Source organism: Dromiciops gliroides, chromosome 1 (genome assembly GCF_019393635.1).
Source record: "Dromiciops gliroides isolate mDroGli1 chromosome 1, mDroGli1.pri, whole genome shotgun sequence".
NCBI classification, from domain to species: Eukaryota; Metazoa; Chordata; class Mammalia; order Microbiotheria; family Microbiotheriidae; genus Dromiciops; species Dromiciops gliroides.
This window is the reverse complement of record NC_057861.1, coordinates 504,554,292-504,569,311: the sequence shown is the minus strand read 5'-3', so window position 1 is coordinate 504,569,311 and position 15,020 is coordinate 504,554,292. Positions and strand designations below refer to the sequence as shown.

General features: G+C 46.1%; 1 protein-coding gene across 1 annotated transcript in view; it reads right to left on the bottom strand.

Moving 5' to 3' along the window:
• The window catches only part of MYO15A (myosin XVA), a 143,790-nt gene that overhangs the window by 82,065 nt on the left and 46,705 nt on the right, over positions 1–15,020 (bottom strand). Inside the window, 14 exon segments of the mRNA XM_043997758.1 lie at positions 2,431–2,515; positions 3,449–3,567; positions 3,569–3,610; positions 3,612–3,626; positions 6,756–6,873; positions 7,535–7,659; positions 8,665–8,710; positions 10,067–10,215; positions 10,791–10,868; positions 11,998–12,123; positions 12,776–12,907; positions 13,676–13,771; positions 14,261–14,384; positions 14,542–14,600. Coding sequence (XP_043853693.1) covers positions 2,431–2,515; positions 3,449–3,567; positions 3,569–3,610; positions 3,612–3,626; positions 6,756–6,873; positions 7,535–7,659; positions 8,665–8,710; positions 10,067–10,215; positions 10,791–10,868; positions 11,998–12,123; positions 12,776–12,907; positions 13,676–13,771; positions 14,261–14,384; positions 14,542–14,600 — 1,314 coding nt within the window.

Below are 15,020 nucleotides of genomic sequence, written 5' to 3'. Positions count from 1 at the left end.
AATGGGGGTTAAGTGACTTGCCCAGGGTCACACAGCTAGTAAGTGTCAAGTGTCTGAGGCCAGATTTGAACTCAGGTCCTCCTGAATCCAGGGCTGGTGCTTTATCCACTTCGACACCTAGCTGCCCTTACCTGTCCTTCTTATCTGCCTCACCCCCTAGCTCTAAATTCCTTGAGGACAGGAATCATGCACCTTTCTTTAGAGCTTCACAGTGCTTGTGAGGGATTCACCCAGGGCTAGGGCACGAAGAAGATTTTAGCTTTCTGGAGGTTCTCATCTTCCACAAAACCCTGCCCATGCCCTAGGAATGGCTTTTTTTTTTTAAAGGAATGGCTTATTACTGTTTTCCTTCATAACTTTGCTTGATCTTCTGCTGTTGGCTTGGGATTGTTGCCGTTGTTTGACTTCCATTTTCAAAGAGGACCAATGACATAACAGGGTGATGATGTCTTGGATTTAAGTGAGGAAGAGTTTTAAGAAGTCATCAGCCTCGGGGGCAGCTAGGTGGCGCAGTAAATAGAGCACCGGCCCTGGATTCAGGAGGACTTGGGTTCAAATCCGGCCTCAGACACTTAACACTTACTAGCTGTGTGACCCTTGGCAAGTCACTTAACCCCCCTTGCCTCACTAAAAAAAAAAAAAAAACCAAACAAACAAGAAGTCATCAGCCTCGATCTCTTTTCCATAGTCATTGAAGTCCAGTGGCGGGATGAAAGTCAAGATGATTGGCAATGGCCTGAGATGCAGTGGATGGCCTTGGTGTCTAACATCTGACCAAACTCTAAGCTCTGTACAGTACCTGCTTCAGACATCTTCATGGCCATTGGAACAAATTATTCTCATCTGTCCATTCCGCCAAGGGAAGTCTTTTATTTTATTTTATTTGGTGAGGCAATTGGGGTTAAGTGACTTGCCCAGGGTCACACAGCTAATAAGTGTTAAGTGTCTGAGGCCAGATTTGAACTCAGGTCTTCCTGAATCCAGGGCTGGTGCTCTATCCACTGTGCTACTTAGTTGCTCTGCCAAGGGAAGTCTTATTATGGTTGGGGGTAGACATCCCCCTAACTCACTACCTGGAGGTTTACCCTCAATCTGATTTAGCAAGTCTGTGGAGAGGGTTTACCGGGTAGGTTGTGGCTGCTACACATGGCACACGACTGAGAATTTTGGAGCCACGGGTGTTGTTTTTGTTGTTTCTCCTTTGTTCTCAAAGAGGACCGTGACATCAGGGGGTGATGTCATGACTTGCAAGGAATTGGATTTTTTTTAACACAGAGCAATGAGGGGTTAAGAGGGTTTAAGTGACTTGCCCAGGGTCAAACAGCTAGTAAGTGTCAAGTGTCTGAGTTGGATTTGAATTCAGGTTCCTCCTGAATCCAGGGAGGGTACTTTATCCACTGTGCCACTAGCTGCCCCCAAGGAATTGATTTATGTGAGGGAGGGCTGTGCAAAGACACCAGCATCACTCTATCATCCAGAGTCCATGTGGGTCCACTGGCAAGATATAGATCAGGGTGACTGGATATGGTCCCGATGTTTAAAGCAATTGGGGTTAGTGACTTGCTAGGGTCACGCAGCTAGTACGTGTCTAAGGTGATATTTGAACTCAGGTCCTCCTCCAACTTCCTTTCTAGCCTGGAGCCCCAACCTGGTGAGAGTTGGGGTGAAAGGTGGACACCAAGATGGATGAGCAGCTCTGAAAAGGCAAGCTCTCATACCAGAGGTGCTAGTCCTTCCTGAGCACCTCGTACACCCCTGCTGATTTGCAATATTGAACTGATCTCCTTAGTCCTGAGCCAGCTTGGCCCTTGTTCAGAGGCCTAACAAATGCAGTCAGTCTCTGATTACCTTTCCTGCTATTACCAGACCTTTCCCCCTTTCTTTCCCAACCTGAACACACTCTAGTCCCCCAGTGCTATTTTCAGTGATTTCTTCATGGTGGGAATTCAAGAATAATATATGTGTTATTCAGAAATGTAAAATCATAGAATACCAGAGCTAGAAGGGAATCTTATTCATCTCTTTCATTTTATTATTTTTTTTGCATCCTTTTCATTTTAGAAAGAGGAAATTGAGCCTTAGGAGAGAAGGGCCTCGCTGATTTCTGAGATATAAATACTCACATGGAAAATTTAACAACTGGCTTTTGAGAGCTGGTTTGAGCTGGCTCCAGCACACTCCTTCTGTGTGTTTGTATTACTGTGTATGTGTCCTTATTATCTATCTCCACAGTGTAAAAGGAATGAAAGGGCTGGGGTCCTTCCTACAAAGAGGCCAGGACCTACAGCTGAGCACCAAAGTCCCGAGCTCTTCGTTACTCCCCAGATAATCCGTTTGGGAGAAGAGGGCGGGGTTTTCCAGACAAACTCAACCTGGTTCCAGGTATGTGTGTGGCAGGTGGTAGAAAGGGTGATGTGAGGTTGGCCTTACCCTCAGGTACTGCTTTTGGTTCACATACATGTTCACCAGAGATCTGAACTTGATCAAATTCTTCTTCATTTTCCGGTACTTCTTCCTAGGGGTATAGGAAGAGTAAATGGAGTCAAAGTCTGGGGCAGGGTATAGATCCACAGAGGCACCAGTCCCCAAGAACTGGCGTCCCAGAGGCTGTCAGGAAACCCTCCAGAAGTGTTCGGTCAGAGGCAGGATCCTAGGCATGACATCTCCTGTGTGGGCAGTGCTGGGTGCTTCTCAGAGCACCTCCACATCTGCTTCCCCGCTCACACAGCTGCCAAGAGGATATTTCTTTTTCTTTCTTTTTTTTTTTATGGGGCAATGGGGGTTAAGTGACTTGCCCAGGGTCACACAGCTAGTAAGTGTCAAGTGTCTGAGGTCAGATTTGAACTCAGGTACTCCTGAATCCAGGGCCGGTGCTTTATCCACTGCGCCACCTAGCTGCCCCCCCAAGAGGATATTTCTAAAGCACAGATCTGCCCCTTCGAACTTCTCCTGACCCCTTTCACTTTTGGCTTCTCACTCAATCCTCAAGTCCGTTGGCTCCCCTATTATATAAACTCCTCTGTTTGATTTCTAAAGCCCTTCAAAAGCTCATTAGATTGTAAACTCCTTGAGGGCAGGAATTGTCTTTTGCCTTTTTTTTTTTTTTAGTCCCCAGAATTTAGCACAGTGCCTGGCAATAGTGGGTGTTTAATAAATGTTTATTGATTGATTTATTGATTAAAATGGGCTCCAATCTACCTTTCCAGCTTCATTATGCATGACTTCCCCTTTCACATGGTCAAACTAGCCTTCTTGCTATGCATCACACATGATAGGTCATTGCCTTTGTCGTCTGTGCCAGAGATCCAAAGAGTCTCCCTGCCGGGTTCGCCAGTGAGGAGCAAGATGGCGCCCAGCCCAGGCGATCGATCCCTCCTCCTCACCCCCCCCCCATTGCTGCTTCTCCCCACTAGCGGCAGCTTCTAGGACCCCTGCCTGGGCGCGGTACCTGGCGAGGTAGCCCCGAGAGATGCTCTGGAGCAGGATGATCTTGCGGCGCAGGGAACGGAAACGCCTTTTGATGAAGAAGCCCCGGAGGCAGCGCTGCAGCGTGAGGACAGCAAGGTGGCAGAACTCGGTCCCTCATGCTCTCCAGCAGCTGGTACAGATGCATCCTTCAGGAACAGCTGGGGATGGGACAGAGCAGGGCACCCTCGTGTCACAGACCACGTGGTTTAGCGAAAAGAACCCTTGCTTTAGAATCAGAGGGCCTGGATCGAATCCGGGATCTGTCAATTTACCAATCATTTTACCTTGGGCCATCACTTCACGACTGCGGGGCCCTCAGTTTCCTCATATGTAACGAAGGGTTTAGGCTAAACGATCTCACAAGTTCCTTCGGACAACTTGGGTTTAAATTCCTGGTGCCTCTAGCTGTGTGACCCTGGGCAAGTCACTTAACCCCAATTGCCTCACCGCCAAAAAAAAAAATTTAATTCTGGTGCTGTCACGTATTCCCCTTCGTGATCTTGGACAAATCCCTTGGACCCTCTCTCGACCTCAGTTCCTCATCTCTATAATGGGAAGGGAGGTTGGACAAGATGGCCTCTAAGGGGTCCTTCTGCCCTCTGAGTTTGTGATTGTTTTGCTGATGTTGTTGTCACGTCGTGTCTGACTCTTTATGACCCCATTTGGGGACTTCTTGGCAGAGATACTGGAGTGGTTTTGCCATTCCTTCTACAGATGAGGAAACCGAGGAGCAAACAAGGGTTAACATGACTTGCCCAGAGTCACACAGCTAGTAAGTGTGTGAGACTGGATTTGAACTCAGGGAGATGAGTTTTCCTGACTCCAGGCCCAGTACTCAGACACTGCTCCACCTAGCTGCTCACAATCTATGATCCTAGGAGCCCTAAATATAGATCTATGATCCCCTACCTCCACCCTCATATCTAGGGTTCCCCCACCCCCCAAGGCTCAGGTCATTCAGTCACTGAATAAATCTGTATTATAAGCTCTCCCTTGCTGGTGGAGGAAAGGTGTCTCCAAAATCTTAGGGCTGCTTGTTTGTTTGTTTGTTTTTAGTGAGGCAATTGGGGTTAAGTGACTTGCCCAGGGTCACACAGCTAGTAAATGTCAAGTGTCTGAGGTCGAATTTGAACTCAGGTACTCCTGAATCCAGGGCCCGTGCTTTAACCACTGCGCCACCTAGCTGCCCCTTTAGGGCTGTTTTAAACTAAAAGCTTAAATTACTTAAGCTTAATTATTTAAGATAAAAGCTTAAATATGTAAGGGGAGCAATGAAAATCGGTGATTGTTTCCCTAGAGGCAGAAATATGAACCACAATGAAGTTAATCTTCCCAAGGGAGAACTGAGGGTTCTTTTGACTGCAGAAGATGGTAGGAGAGACAATGACTCTGCATGAAAAAGACAGAGGGGAAGGATGCTCCAGGGCTTCATTTTAAGCACAATGACTTTGAATTCTCCCTGCCCTTCCTCCTTAGACTCCCCCCAACCCCACTTCCCCTACACTCCAGAGAACTCTGCCTTTTTTTTCCCCAGGGCAATGAGGGTTAAGTGACTTGCCTAGGGTTACACAGTATGTGTCAAGTGTCAGCGGTCAAATTTGAAACTCAGGTCCTCCTGAATCCAGAGGCTGGTGCTTTATCCACTGTGCCACGTAGCTGCCCCCAGAACTCTGCATTTTTTTTTTTTTTTGGTGAGGCAATTGGGGTTAAGTGACTTGCCCAGGGTCACACAGCTAGTAAGTGTTAAGTGTCTGAGGCTGGATTTGAAACTCAGGTCCTCCTGACTCCAGGGCCGGTGCTTTATCCACTGCGCCATCTAGCTGCCCCCCAAGAAACTCTGCATTTTTAACAGGAAATTACATTAGGTTCATAGGATGGTAGATTTAGGGCTCGACAAGACCAAGACCAGAGAGATCAAACTGAGATTTGAACCTATCTCCTCTGAGTCCAAATCCGGCCTTTTCCCCCTCTTCTTCCTCATGCGGTAACAGAGCTTTAATTAGGTAAACATCAGTGGGGGTAGCTCAGAGTGAGTTGTAAATTGCAATTGTTTTCTGTTCCGGCCAGAAACTGAGGGTCTGCCTCTCCAGACAGCTTCTTTTGTAAAGGCAAATTAGGCCACCTTTTGCCTCAGTTCTTTTTTTTTCTTTTTTAGTGGGGCAATGGGGGTTAAGTGACTTGCCCAGGGTCACACAGCTAGTAAATGTCAAGTGTCTGAGGTCGGATTTGAACTCAGGGTCCTCCTGACTCCAGGGCTGGTGCTTTATCCACTGCGCCACCTAGCTGCCCCTTGCCTCAGTTCTTGCCTAGCCTTTGTTCACTGAATGGGCATTGTTGCAGACAAACTGAGACCTGGGAAAGACCTTAGCTTAAAAAGGCCAAGGTCTCCCAGTGTATGGGGTCGTCTCCAGTCATCCTGACCTACGTCTTGCCATTAGACTCAGATGACCCTGGAGGAGAGAGTGGGGCTGGTGACTTCGCACTGCTCTGCCTCACTTAAATCCAATTTATTTGCAAGTGAAGATTTGAACCTCCTGATGTCATTGGTCTTCTTTGAAAATGAAGGATGAGCAACAACAATGGGGATGAGGATTGGCGAAAGAGGCATGGGGGGTGTCGGTGGGTGGGAGGGGGAAGAGACATTACCAACACATAAATAGCAAAATATAACTTAGGCATTTATTAACAACTTGGTTAAATCAACTAGTTTTAGAAAAGAATAGTTGATAGCTGAAAGTTTTCTCTGCAGGAATAAGGATAATCTAGGGGATGGGGTGGGGTGGGGTGGAAGGAGGGGCTGGTGATGAGAGGGTAGGCAAAGGTATTGCTAGGGAATAGAGGAATACTAGTGGAGTATTAGGAAGGTGATAGGGTCAGCCTGAAATCTTCCCTTTTTTTGTGGGGCAATGAGGGTTAAGTGACTTGCCCAGGGTCACACAGTTAGTAAGTGTGAAGTGTCCGAGGCCGGATTTGAACTCAGGTCCTCCTGAATCCAGGGCCGGTGCTTTATCCACTGCACCACCTAGCTGCCCCAAGACTTCCTTTTGAATGTTAGGATTGACAGTTAATCAGGTATGGCTACTATCATCAATTAGTCAATAATAGCAAGTGTCTACTGTGTGCTGGGTATCATGCCAAGTGCTGTTGATACCAAGAGGCAAAAGACAGTCCCTGCCCTCAAGGAGTTTACGATCTAATGGAGGAGAAAACAAACAAATGTGTACAAAGGAGCTATATAACAGCTTAAACAATCTCTGTAAGTCCCTGCCGTCCGGATTCGCCCTTACCTTGCTGACCCCAATACAGTACATGCGGTGGGTGACTGTGCAAAGCCTGTTGAGCACCGAGACGCAGGCTTCCCCAGTAGCTGGTATGTCGTGTTTGAGAGGCACCAGGCATCTGTACCTGAATGTGGGTGGGGAAACCCAGTAATCAATGATCCCTGCTTAACTTCCCTCTTTTTCCTACAAAGACCCCAGCCTTATACCTAAGTAGAGTCAGCTCTCTTCACTGATTCTATTGTGCTGGTTGATACCTTCCCACTTTGGAAGAGCTGTAAAGTTCTTTTTTTGTGGGGCAATGAGGGTTAAGTGACTTGTCCAGGGTCACACAGCTAGTAAGTGTCAAGTATCTGAAGCCGACTTCCCTCTTTTTCCCAAGGTGCTGCTGCTCCCTGGCCCAATGAGAGATGGAAAACACAGTAGGGCTCTCCTTTATCATTCCATACAGCTTCTTGGGCTGCTTGTGGGACCCTTGATGGGCAGTTGTGTTCATGGAAGAACATGTGGTAGAGGGAAGAGATGCTGTATTCATCAGTCAAGAGGAATTTAAAAAGTAACCCTCTTCCCAAGCATTGCCAGCATCCAGAATAGTCTGGAACTGGTGTAAAGGGAAAACATTTCTTCTCACGAGGTGAGAGGAAGAGGAATGGACCAAGAGCTCAGTCCCCCTTCCCCTCCTACAGGGTAAGATTCTGATTTCCTGACCATGAGCAGGGAAGGTCCCAGCTTTCCCCAGATATGGAGGCTGGGTCTGGGATACCCTGAGCTCCCCTCTCTGGAAGTACCTGTCAATGAAGGCCTGGAAGGGAACGCGCACAGGGAAGCCCTCTTTTCGGATCCGGATGGTCTCCATAACGCCTGAGTATCGGAGCTGTCCCATCACCACATCTGGCTCAAATAGATCAGGCTCCTGTGGTGGGGAGAAGGGGATTAGGCTTCTCACTTACCCACCTTTCCTGCTGTTTAGGAGGGTTGGTGGAGGGCAGCAGAGTGGTGGGATTAAAGGGGGCGCCAGAGAGGGAAAGTACCTTCTGACTCAAATTCAGCCTCCTTTGCTTGACATTCAAGACTCTCCATTGCCTGGTGTAATCCTCCTTTCCAGTCTGGTCTCATACTGTTCCCCCACTCCCCAGCTCCAAAGTGTGCCATGCCCTGCCCCCGGAGTTGTAGCACTTGTGTTGTACCACCTCCATGCCTTTGATCCTGCTGTTCCCTATGCCAGGAATGCCTTCCCTTCACCCACTCTATTTCTTTTTCTTTTGGTGGGGCAATGAGGGTTAAGTGACTTGCCTAGGGTCACACAGTTAGTAAGTGTCAAGTGTCTGAGGCCGGATTTGAACTCAGGTTCTCCTGACTCCAGGGTCGGTGCCCTATCCACTGTGCCACCTAGTTGCCCCTCAACCCATTCTATTTCTTTTTTCTTTTTTTTTTTAGTGAGGCAATTGGGGTTAAGTGACTTGCCCAGGGTCACACAGCTAGTAATCACCCATTCTATTTCAATCCATACTCTAAGAACCTATACAAATGGTGACCTCCCCACTTCTGAACTCTCAAAACACTGTATCTCTCCATGCACTTACTATATATTATTTTGTATTGTTTATCTATGTATGTGCCATATCCCCTTGCTAGACTACATATACTCCAGGAGGGCAAGCATTGAGTCAAATCTAAACTTTGTACTTCCTCCAGTGACTAGCATAGTGCTCTGCATAAAGGTTTGTGAACCTGAAATGTTGACAGAGAGAGGCAAGAAGAGAAGAAGAGGGGAGAAGGAAAATGAAGGAGAGAGAAGAAAGAAAAAGGGGGAAAGAGAGAAGAAAATAAGAATATTAGGTGCTGCTGGGGAATGGAAAAAGGAAAGCCCAGGGGCTCCCTACCCTGTTCTCCCCCTTCACCACCTTTAACCCCTTACCTTTTTGTGGTTGGGCTTGAGGCATCGAACAAACAGGGGGTTGCACCTAAGAGTTGGACAAAAGAGGCATGAGACCCAGAAGTCTAGACTTTTCCTTCTTGCTTCCCTCTGAACCAGTGCTTCTCAAACTTTTTGGGCTCAGGATTCCTTTTCACTCTTTCATTTATTTATTTACTCATCCATTTATTTATTCATTTGTTTGTTTATTTATCCACTTATTTATTTATTCATCCATTTATTTACTTATTCATTCATTTATCTATTTATTTATCCATCTATTTACTTATTTGTCTATTCATTTGTTCATTTATTTATTTATTTATTTATTTATTTTTGTGGGGCAATGAGAGTTAAGTGACTTGCCCAGGGTCACACAGCTAGTAAGTGTCAAGTGTCTGAGACTGAATTTGAACTCAGGCCCTCCGGAATACAGGGTCGGTGCTTTATTCACTGCGACACTTAGCTGCCCCCCATTCCTTTACGCTCAAAAATTATTGGGGACCCCAAAGAATGTTGATGTGAGTTGTAGTTATCATATTAGAAATTAAACATTTAAAATAAACTATTTTATAAATGTTTTTAAAAACATTTGTCCATTAAATAACAGTAAATTCATTCACATATTAACATTAATAACATATTTTTGTGGAAAATAACTATATTTTCCAAAACAAAAAATAGTGGCATTGTTTCACATATGTTTGCAAATCTCTTTGCTGTCTGGTTTAATAGAAGACATCTGTTTCTGTATTCAGTATCTTGTGATATATTGTTCTGGTTGAAGTATATGAAGAAAAATTGACCTCATGCTGGTGTGTAGTTGGAAAGGGAAGAGTATTTTAATCAGCAAATAATGTCTTAATATTATTATGAAAATAGATCTGACTTCATGGACCCCATGAAAGGGCCTCAGGGACCCCCAGGGGGCCTGTGGACCACTATTGCTCTAGACCCTTCACTCCCCCCTCCCAGTCACCTCATCCTGCAAGAGAAGAGCTTGGAATTATTTTCCCAGGTCAACCTAAGGGAAGCCTAATGGACTAGGGCCTAGCTTCTTAAATTGTGGGTTGCAATCCCATAAGGGGTCCTTCAAGTGAATGTGGGGGTCGCAAAGAATTTGGCCACAGTAAGAGGTTATGTATACCTATTTCATATACCTATATCCCCAGGGCCACATGAAAATTTCTTGGGTGAAAAGGGGTCATGAATGGAAAACAGTTTAAGAAACCCTGGGCTGTGTCACTTCAGCTGCTCTGCTACTTCCTTCCAACAGAATTTCGAGCTGTCCTTGGCAGGGTCTGAGGCTGGCTAATCAGCTACTTCTCTGACTCAGTTACCCTTGACTGATGAGGAAGAAGCTACGGTTCAGAAATTTTGGTCTGCCTCCCAGGGCCCACTTCACCTCTCCATCTTGTCCACTAGGTCCAGGAGAGACTGCTGAAACTTGGCAGCCACGGTGGGAGCCTTGTAGAGACGAGTGAGGGTATTGTTCTTCCCCAACCGGTGGTGGGAGGTCAGCTGAGCTTGGCTGGCAAAGAGGTGAGCCACAACCTGGCACCCACAGAGCCAGAGGGAAAGAGATACAGAGAATGAGAGTGACGTTTCCATAGAGAAGGGCATTAGCAGTGGGTGGGTAGGTGGGGGGAATTGCCATGTAGCCACAGCAACATGAGGGTAGAGACAAGGAGGGCAGAAGGGGCTCCCCAATCCTCATGCCTCATCACCCAAGGGCATGCCAGGAACAGCCGACCATCCCCACCCCCTCCCAGCTCTGCAGTACAGTAAGGGCCTTATTGTCCCCCATGCATGCATCTCTGTGCACATTTCTTCAGCCTTGGACACTTTCATTCATTCAACAGGTATTTATTAAGTGTATGCTACACCCTGGGGACAGATATAAAGACAAAAGCAAAACAGTTCCTGCCCTCAAGGAGCTTACATTTCACAAGGGAAAACAACAGCAAGACTAATTAGTCGATTAAAAAAAATACAGACAGAATAAAATACCCAAACTACAAAATAATTTCAGGGCCAGTGGAAGAGAGTTAACCACCTAGGAGAAAGAATTCTGGGAGAGGTGGGAACAGTGATGGGGAGGGGAAGGTGGCATGAAGGGGAGGACTCACTTGGGTTTTACTTCGGACAAACAGGTCTAGCACATCCTGCCTCACCTGGTCATAATTTTTGTCTAGGAACTTGTGCACCTGGAAAAACAAAAACAAAAAATAAAAAACAAACCTGGGGTGGGTCATAGCGATTTCTGCAGTGTTATTCACCCAGTTCAATGTTTGAGAAAATCAGTCCAGGAGAGGTCAAGAAATTTAAAATCATAGAATGTTACAATGGTTAGAAATCAACCCCATCATTTTACAAATAAGGAAACTGAGACCCAGATATTTGTGACATGCCCAGTGACTTGTCCAAGGTCACAAAACATTGTTAAATGGCAATGCCAGTATTAAAACCAGGAACTATTTGATCATAGAGGCCCAGACACTCATGAGAGGTAGGATGGTATAATGGAAAGAATTCTGGGCCTGAAGTTATAGAGACTTGAATCTGAATACTGCCCTAAATACATACTGGCTATGTGAATTGGGGCTCTCTTGAGACTTAGTTTCCTTATCTATAAAATGAGAATGATGACATCTATCTCACAGTGTTGTCTTCAGGATCAATGAAATCAAATGAATCAATGAAATTGGTCTAATGATTTATGGGAAAGTGATTTGTACACCTTAAATCCCATAATATGAGCTATTATTTTCATTTTCTGGTGTCTTGAGAATGGAGATCCAAGATAAGGTTAACTTATTGCATTGAATCCCCAGCATCTAGCATGGTGTCTGGAAATATGGGAGCTTAACAAATTCTTCCTGAGCTGAATAATAATACCTTGAAAGAAACGCCCTTGAGTCCAGTATAAAGGCATTTAGCCAATTAACAGGTATTTATTAAACACCTACTATGATGTGGAAAGCACTATGCTAAGTTCTAGGGATACAAGTACAAAGAATAAAATAATCCCTACTCATCATGAGTGTGGGGAAGTCTTTTCTTTCTTTCTTTTTTTTTGGTGAGGCAATTGGGGTTAAGTGACTTGCCCAGGGTCACACAGCTAGCAAGTGTTAAGTGTCTGAGGCCGGATTTGAACTCAGGTCCTCCTGAATCCAGGGGCAGCACTCTATCCAATGGGCCACCTAACTGCCCCAGTGTGGGGAAGTTTTCAGGTAACTCAGGGGCTTCCTGGGGTTACTCTCCAAGCCCCCCACAAGCCAAAACAGGTGGAGATGTGGAGAAAAGTAGGTATGTTTGAGGGGGTGAGCATCTCACCTGGTAGGTGACTTTGCCAGCATAGTGCTTGATGGTGAATTCAGGCAGAGGCATCTTGGGCTTGGAGTAGAGGGGATTGGAGCCATGGTGGTAATGACATTTCTGTAGGAAAGTGTGGTCTGTGGCCTGAGGAATAAGGATGCCCAAGCAGTGATCAGAGAAGGGAAGGGGAAGAAGGAAAAGAAGGGAGGGGTCCTCTGCCTGGAGTGGCCATAAAACATTAACATTAAGTAAAAAGTAAGTAAAATTAAGATAGATCTTTACTAGACTTCTATCCTGGATGTCCCATGGTCATCTCAAGCTCAGTATCTAACACTGAACTTATCCTATCCCCCCCAAAAAACTAGTTCTTCTTCCTAACTTTCCTGTGCCTGTAACTAGACATTCCCACTCCCCTGTTCCACCTGTTCCTAGATTTATTCCACCTCACCAGTTATCTCTGGCTCTTCCCTCTGTCTCCCATATCCATTCAGTCACCTTAACAACATTTCTCACATCCTTTCCTTTCTTTCCATTCTCATTGATATTACTCTAGTTTCAGTTCTCATTACCTCTCATCTAGGTCTCCCTAGATCTAATCTCTCCTTCCCCTGATCCATCCTACACACCACCACTAGACTGGGTTTTCCCAATACATGGGTCACTCCAATACTCAAAGATATTCAGTGGCTCCCCATTGCCTAGGTAAGTTAAAGTGATGGGGCTTTTTGGGAATCCCTATAGTTACAACTATGGTCTCTCTATGGTGTGGTCAGGAGAGAAGGCCTATGAGACGTACCTGGGGGAAGCAACTCTGGTCATCTAGAATCCTGAGGATGCCGTAGGGCTTTAGGCAGATAAGGTTGATGCAAGGCTGGTTGTCAGTGAAGGTGATTTCTCTCCAGTCTATTTGCTCTCGGATGTACTCATCCTAGATAGAGTTGGCCCACCCCCAGATTTGTACAAGAATTTTTTTGGAGGGGGCGGGAATGGTGCCTCTCTTAGGAATGACGGCCTCATACCTTCAGACTCAGGCAGCCTCACCTAATCCCAGTCACTTTCTCCCCATAGAACCTAATATGAGGTTGGGCATAGGGTGTATGAATCTATGAAGAACATCTGTATGAATGCCATGCCCAGCCTCATACCTACATCCTGTAGGGGACCCAAGGAAGCATGAGACCTCAGAGCTCATGATTAGCTGGAGATAAAATGTGCAAAAGGATTAGAAGCCAATTTAGTGTTGTTGTACTATGAGGAATTCAGAAATGGTGGAAAGCCAAGAGGCTCATCTAGCTGAGTCCAAAAGGATGGGTAGAATTTGGAGAGGTCGGGAGGAGGGTGGAGAGCGTAGGATGTAGGATATTCTCCCTACTTCAGGGTAGGAGGAATGGTATAAGCAAAGCCATAGAGGTAGGAATACTTAATAGCTTGGTTTGGGAATATCTCTCCTTTCTCTCCTGGGCTCCAGCAACCTCCCCTTTCTGGGTCCCTCTGGACTGAGGACCATGCCCATCACTGAGAGAAGTCCTGGCAATGAGCTGACTAAATGTCGAAAGAGGAGGGTGTCTTTAGGAAGTCCAACTCAAATCAAGACAGAGACACAGAAGGATAGAATGAAGACATCGACCCTTGGGACCATCCCCCCTGTCCCATCCCCTCCCCACCCCCCACCCCCATAGCTGCCTCCCTGGCTCACCTGCTCCTCTTGGAAGACAATCTTGTTGAAAAAGTACTGCAAGTACTCATTGGCATAGTTGATACAGAGCTGCTCAAAGCTGTTGAAGCTAAGATCCTGATCACAGAAGGGCCCAATTACAAGCATTCCAAGAGTGAGCAAGGGGGGAATGGAGGGACAGCAAGTATAATCCTAAATCTCTGGGTTTGGAGTCATCAGTCAACAACAAAGGATTATTAAGTGTCTTCTATGTGCCAGGCATAGTTCTAGGAGCAAGGGATTTAACTATAAAAAGGAAAAAAGTCCCTGCTCTCAAGGAGCTTAAACTCTAATGGAAGGATCCCCCTTAATGCTAGTCTTTTCCCTCTGTTGATTATTTCCACTTCTCCTGTCCATATCTTGCTCATACTTAGCTGCTTGCATGTTGCCTCCCCCATTAGACTGAGTTCCTTAAGAGCAGGGAGTGGGTTTTTTTTTTGCCTTTCTTTGTATTCCCAGTGTTCAGCACAGTGCCTGATATATATTAGGTGATTCGTAAATGCTTATCAACTGACTTAGAATGGTGAACTCTCTGGACCTAGAGTCTATTCTTCCCTTAGCACTTACCTCAAAGCCATAGATGTCCAGGATGGCAATGGAAAGAGCATCCTTCTGAGGGTAGACCAATGTGTTGATCCTGTCGATAAGCCAGCCAAACAGCATCGAATACAGAATCTTGGCAATAGCATCTCTGGAACAGAGGGGATGCTTGGTTGGGATGGGGAGAAGGACGAGAGGAAGGAGAGCAAGCAGGAGCCTGGGACAGACAAGAGTTCGCAACATTGTGTAAGGTGGGGGTAACCTAGCTAAGGACACACAGCCCCTGTGTGTGGGCCCCACTACCCTACCTGGCATCCACGGCACTTTCCACGGTGAGGGGAGTATAAATCTTCTCTCTCATTGTCTCCTGAGGGAGAATGCCAGAAAGACAGATCCAGGGATAAGTTAAACCAGAAGTTTCCTGATAAGCTAATTTGTGGATTTTCAGTTTCACTTCTAACTGACAAGGCTGGGGTGGGGAGTGGAGATTTTCTCCATTTTTTAGGTGGGGAAACCAAGGCCCAGAAAGATCTAGTGGCCTCGCAGTACACCAACAGCAGAAACTGCTTAATAAGATAGCTTCAGGGAGTAGCTAGGTGGCACAGTGGATAGAGCACCGGTCCTGGAGTCAGGAGGACCTGAGTTCAAATGCAGCCTCACACACTTGACACTTACTAGCTGTGTGACCCTGGGCAAGTCACTTAACCCCCATTGCCATGCCAAAAAAAAAAAAAAAAAAGGAGGGAAACAGAGGAATCAGAGACAGGGCCTTAAGGCTACCCTGAGG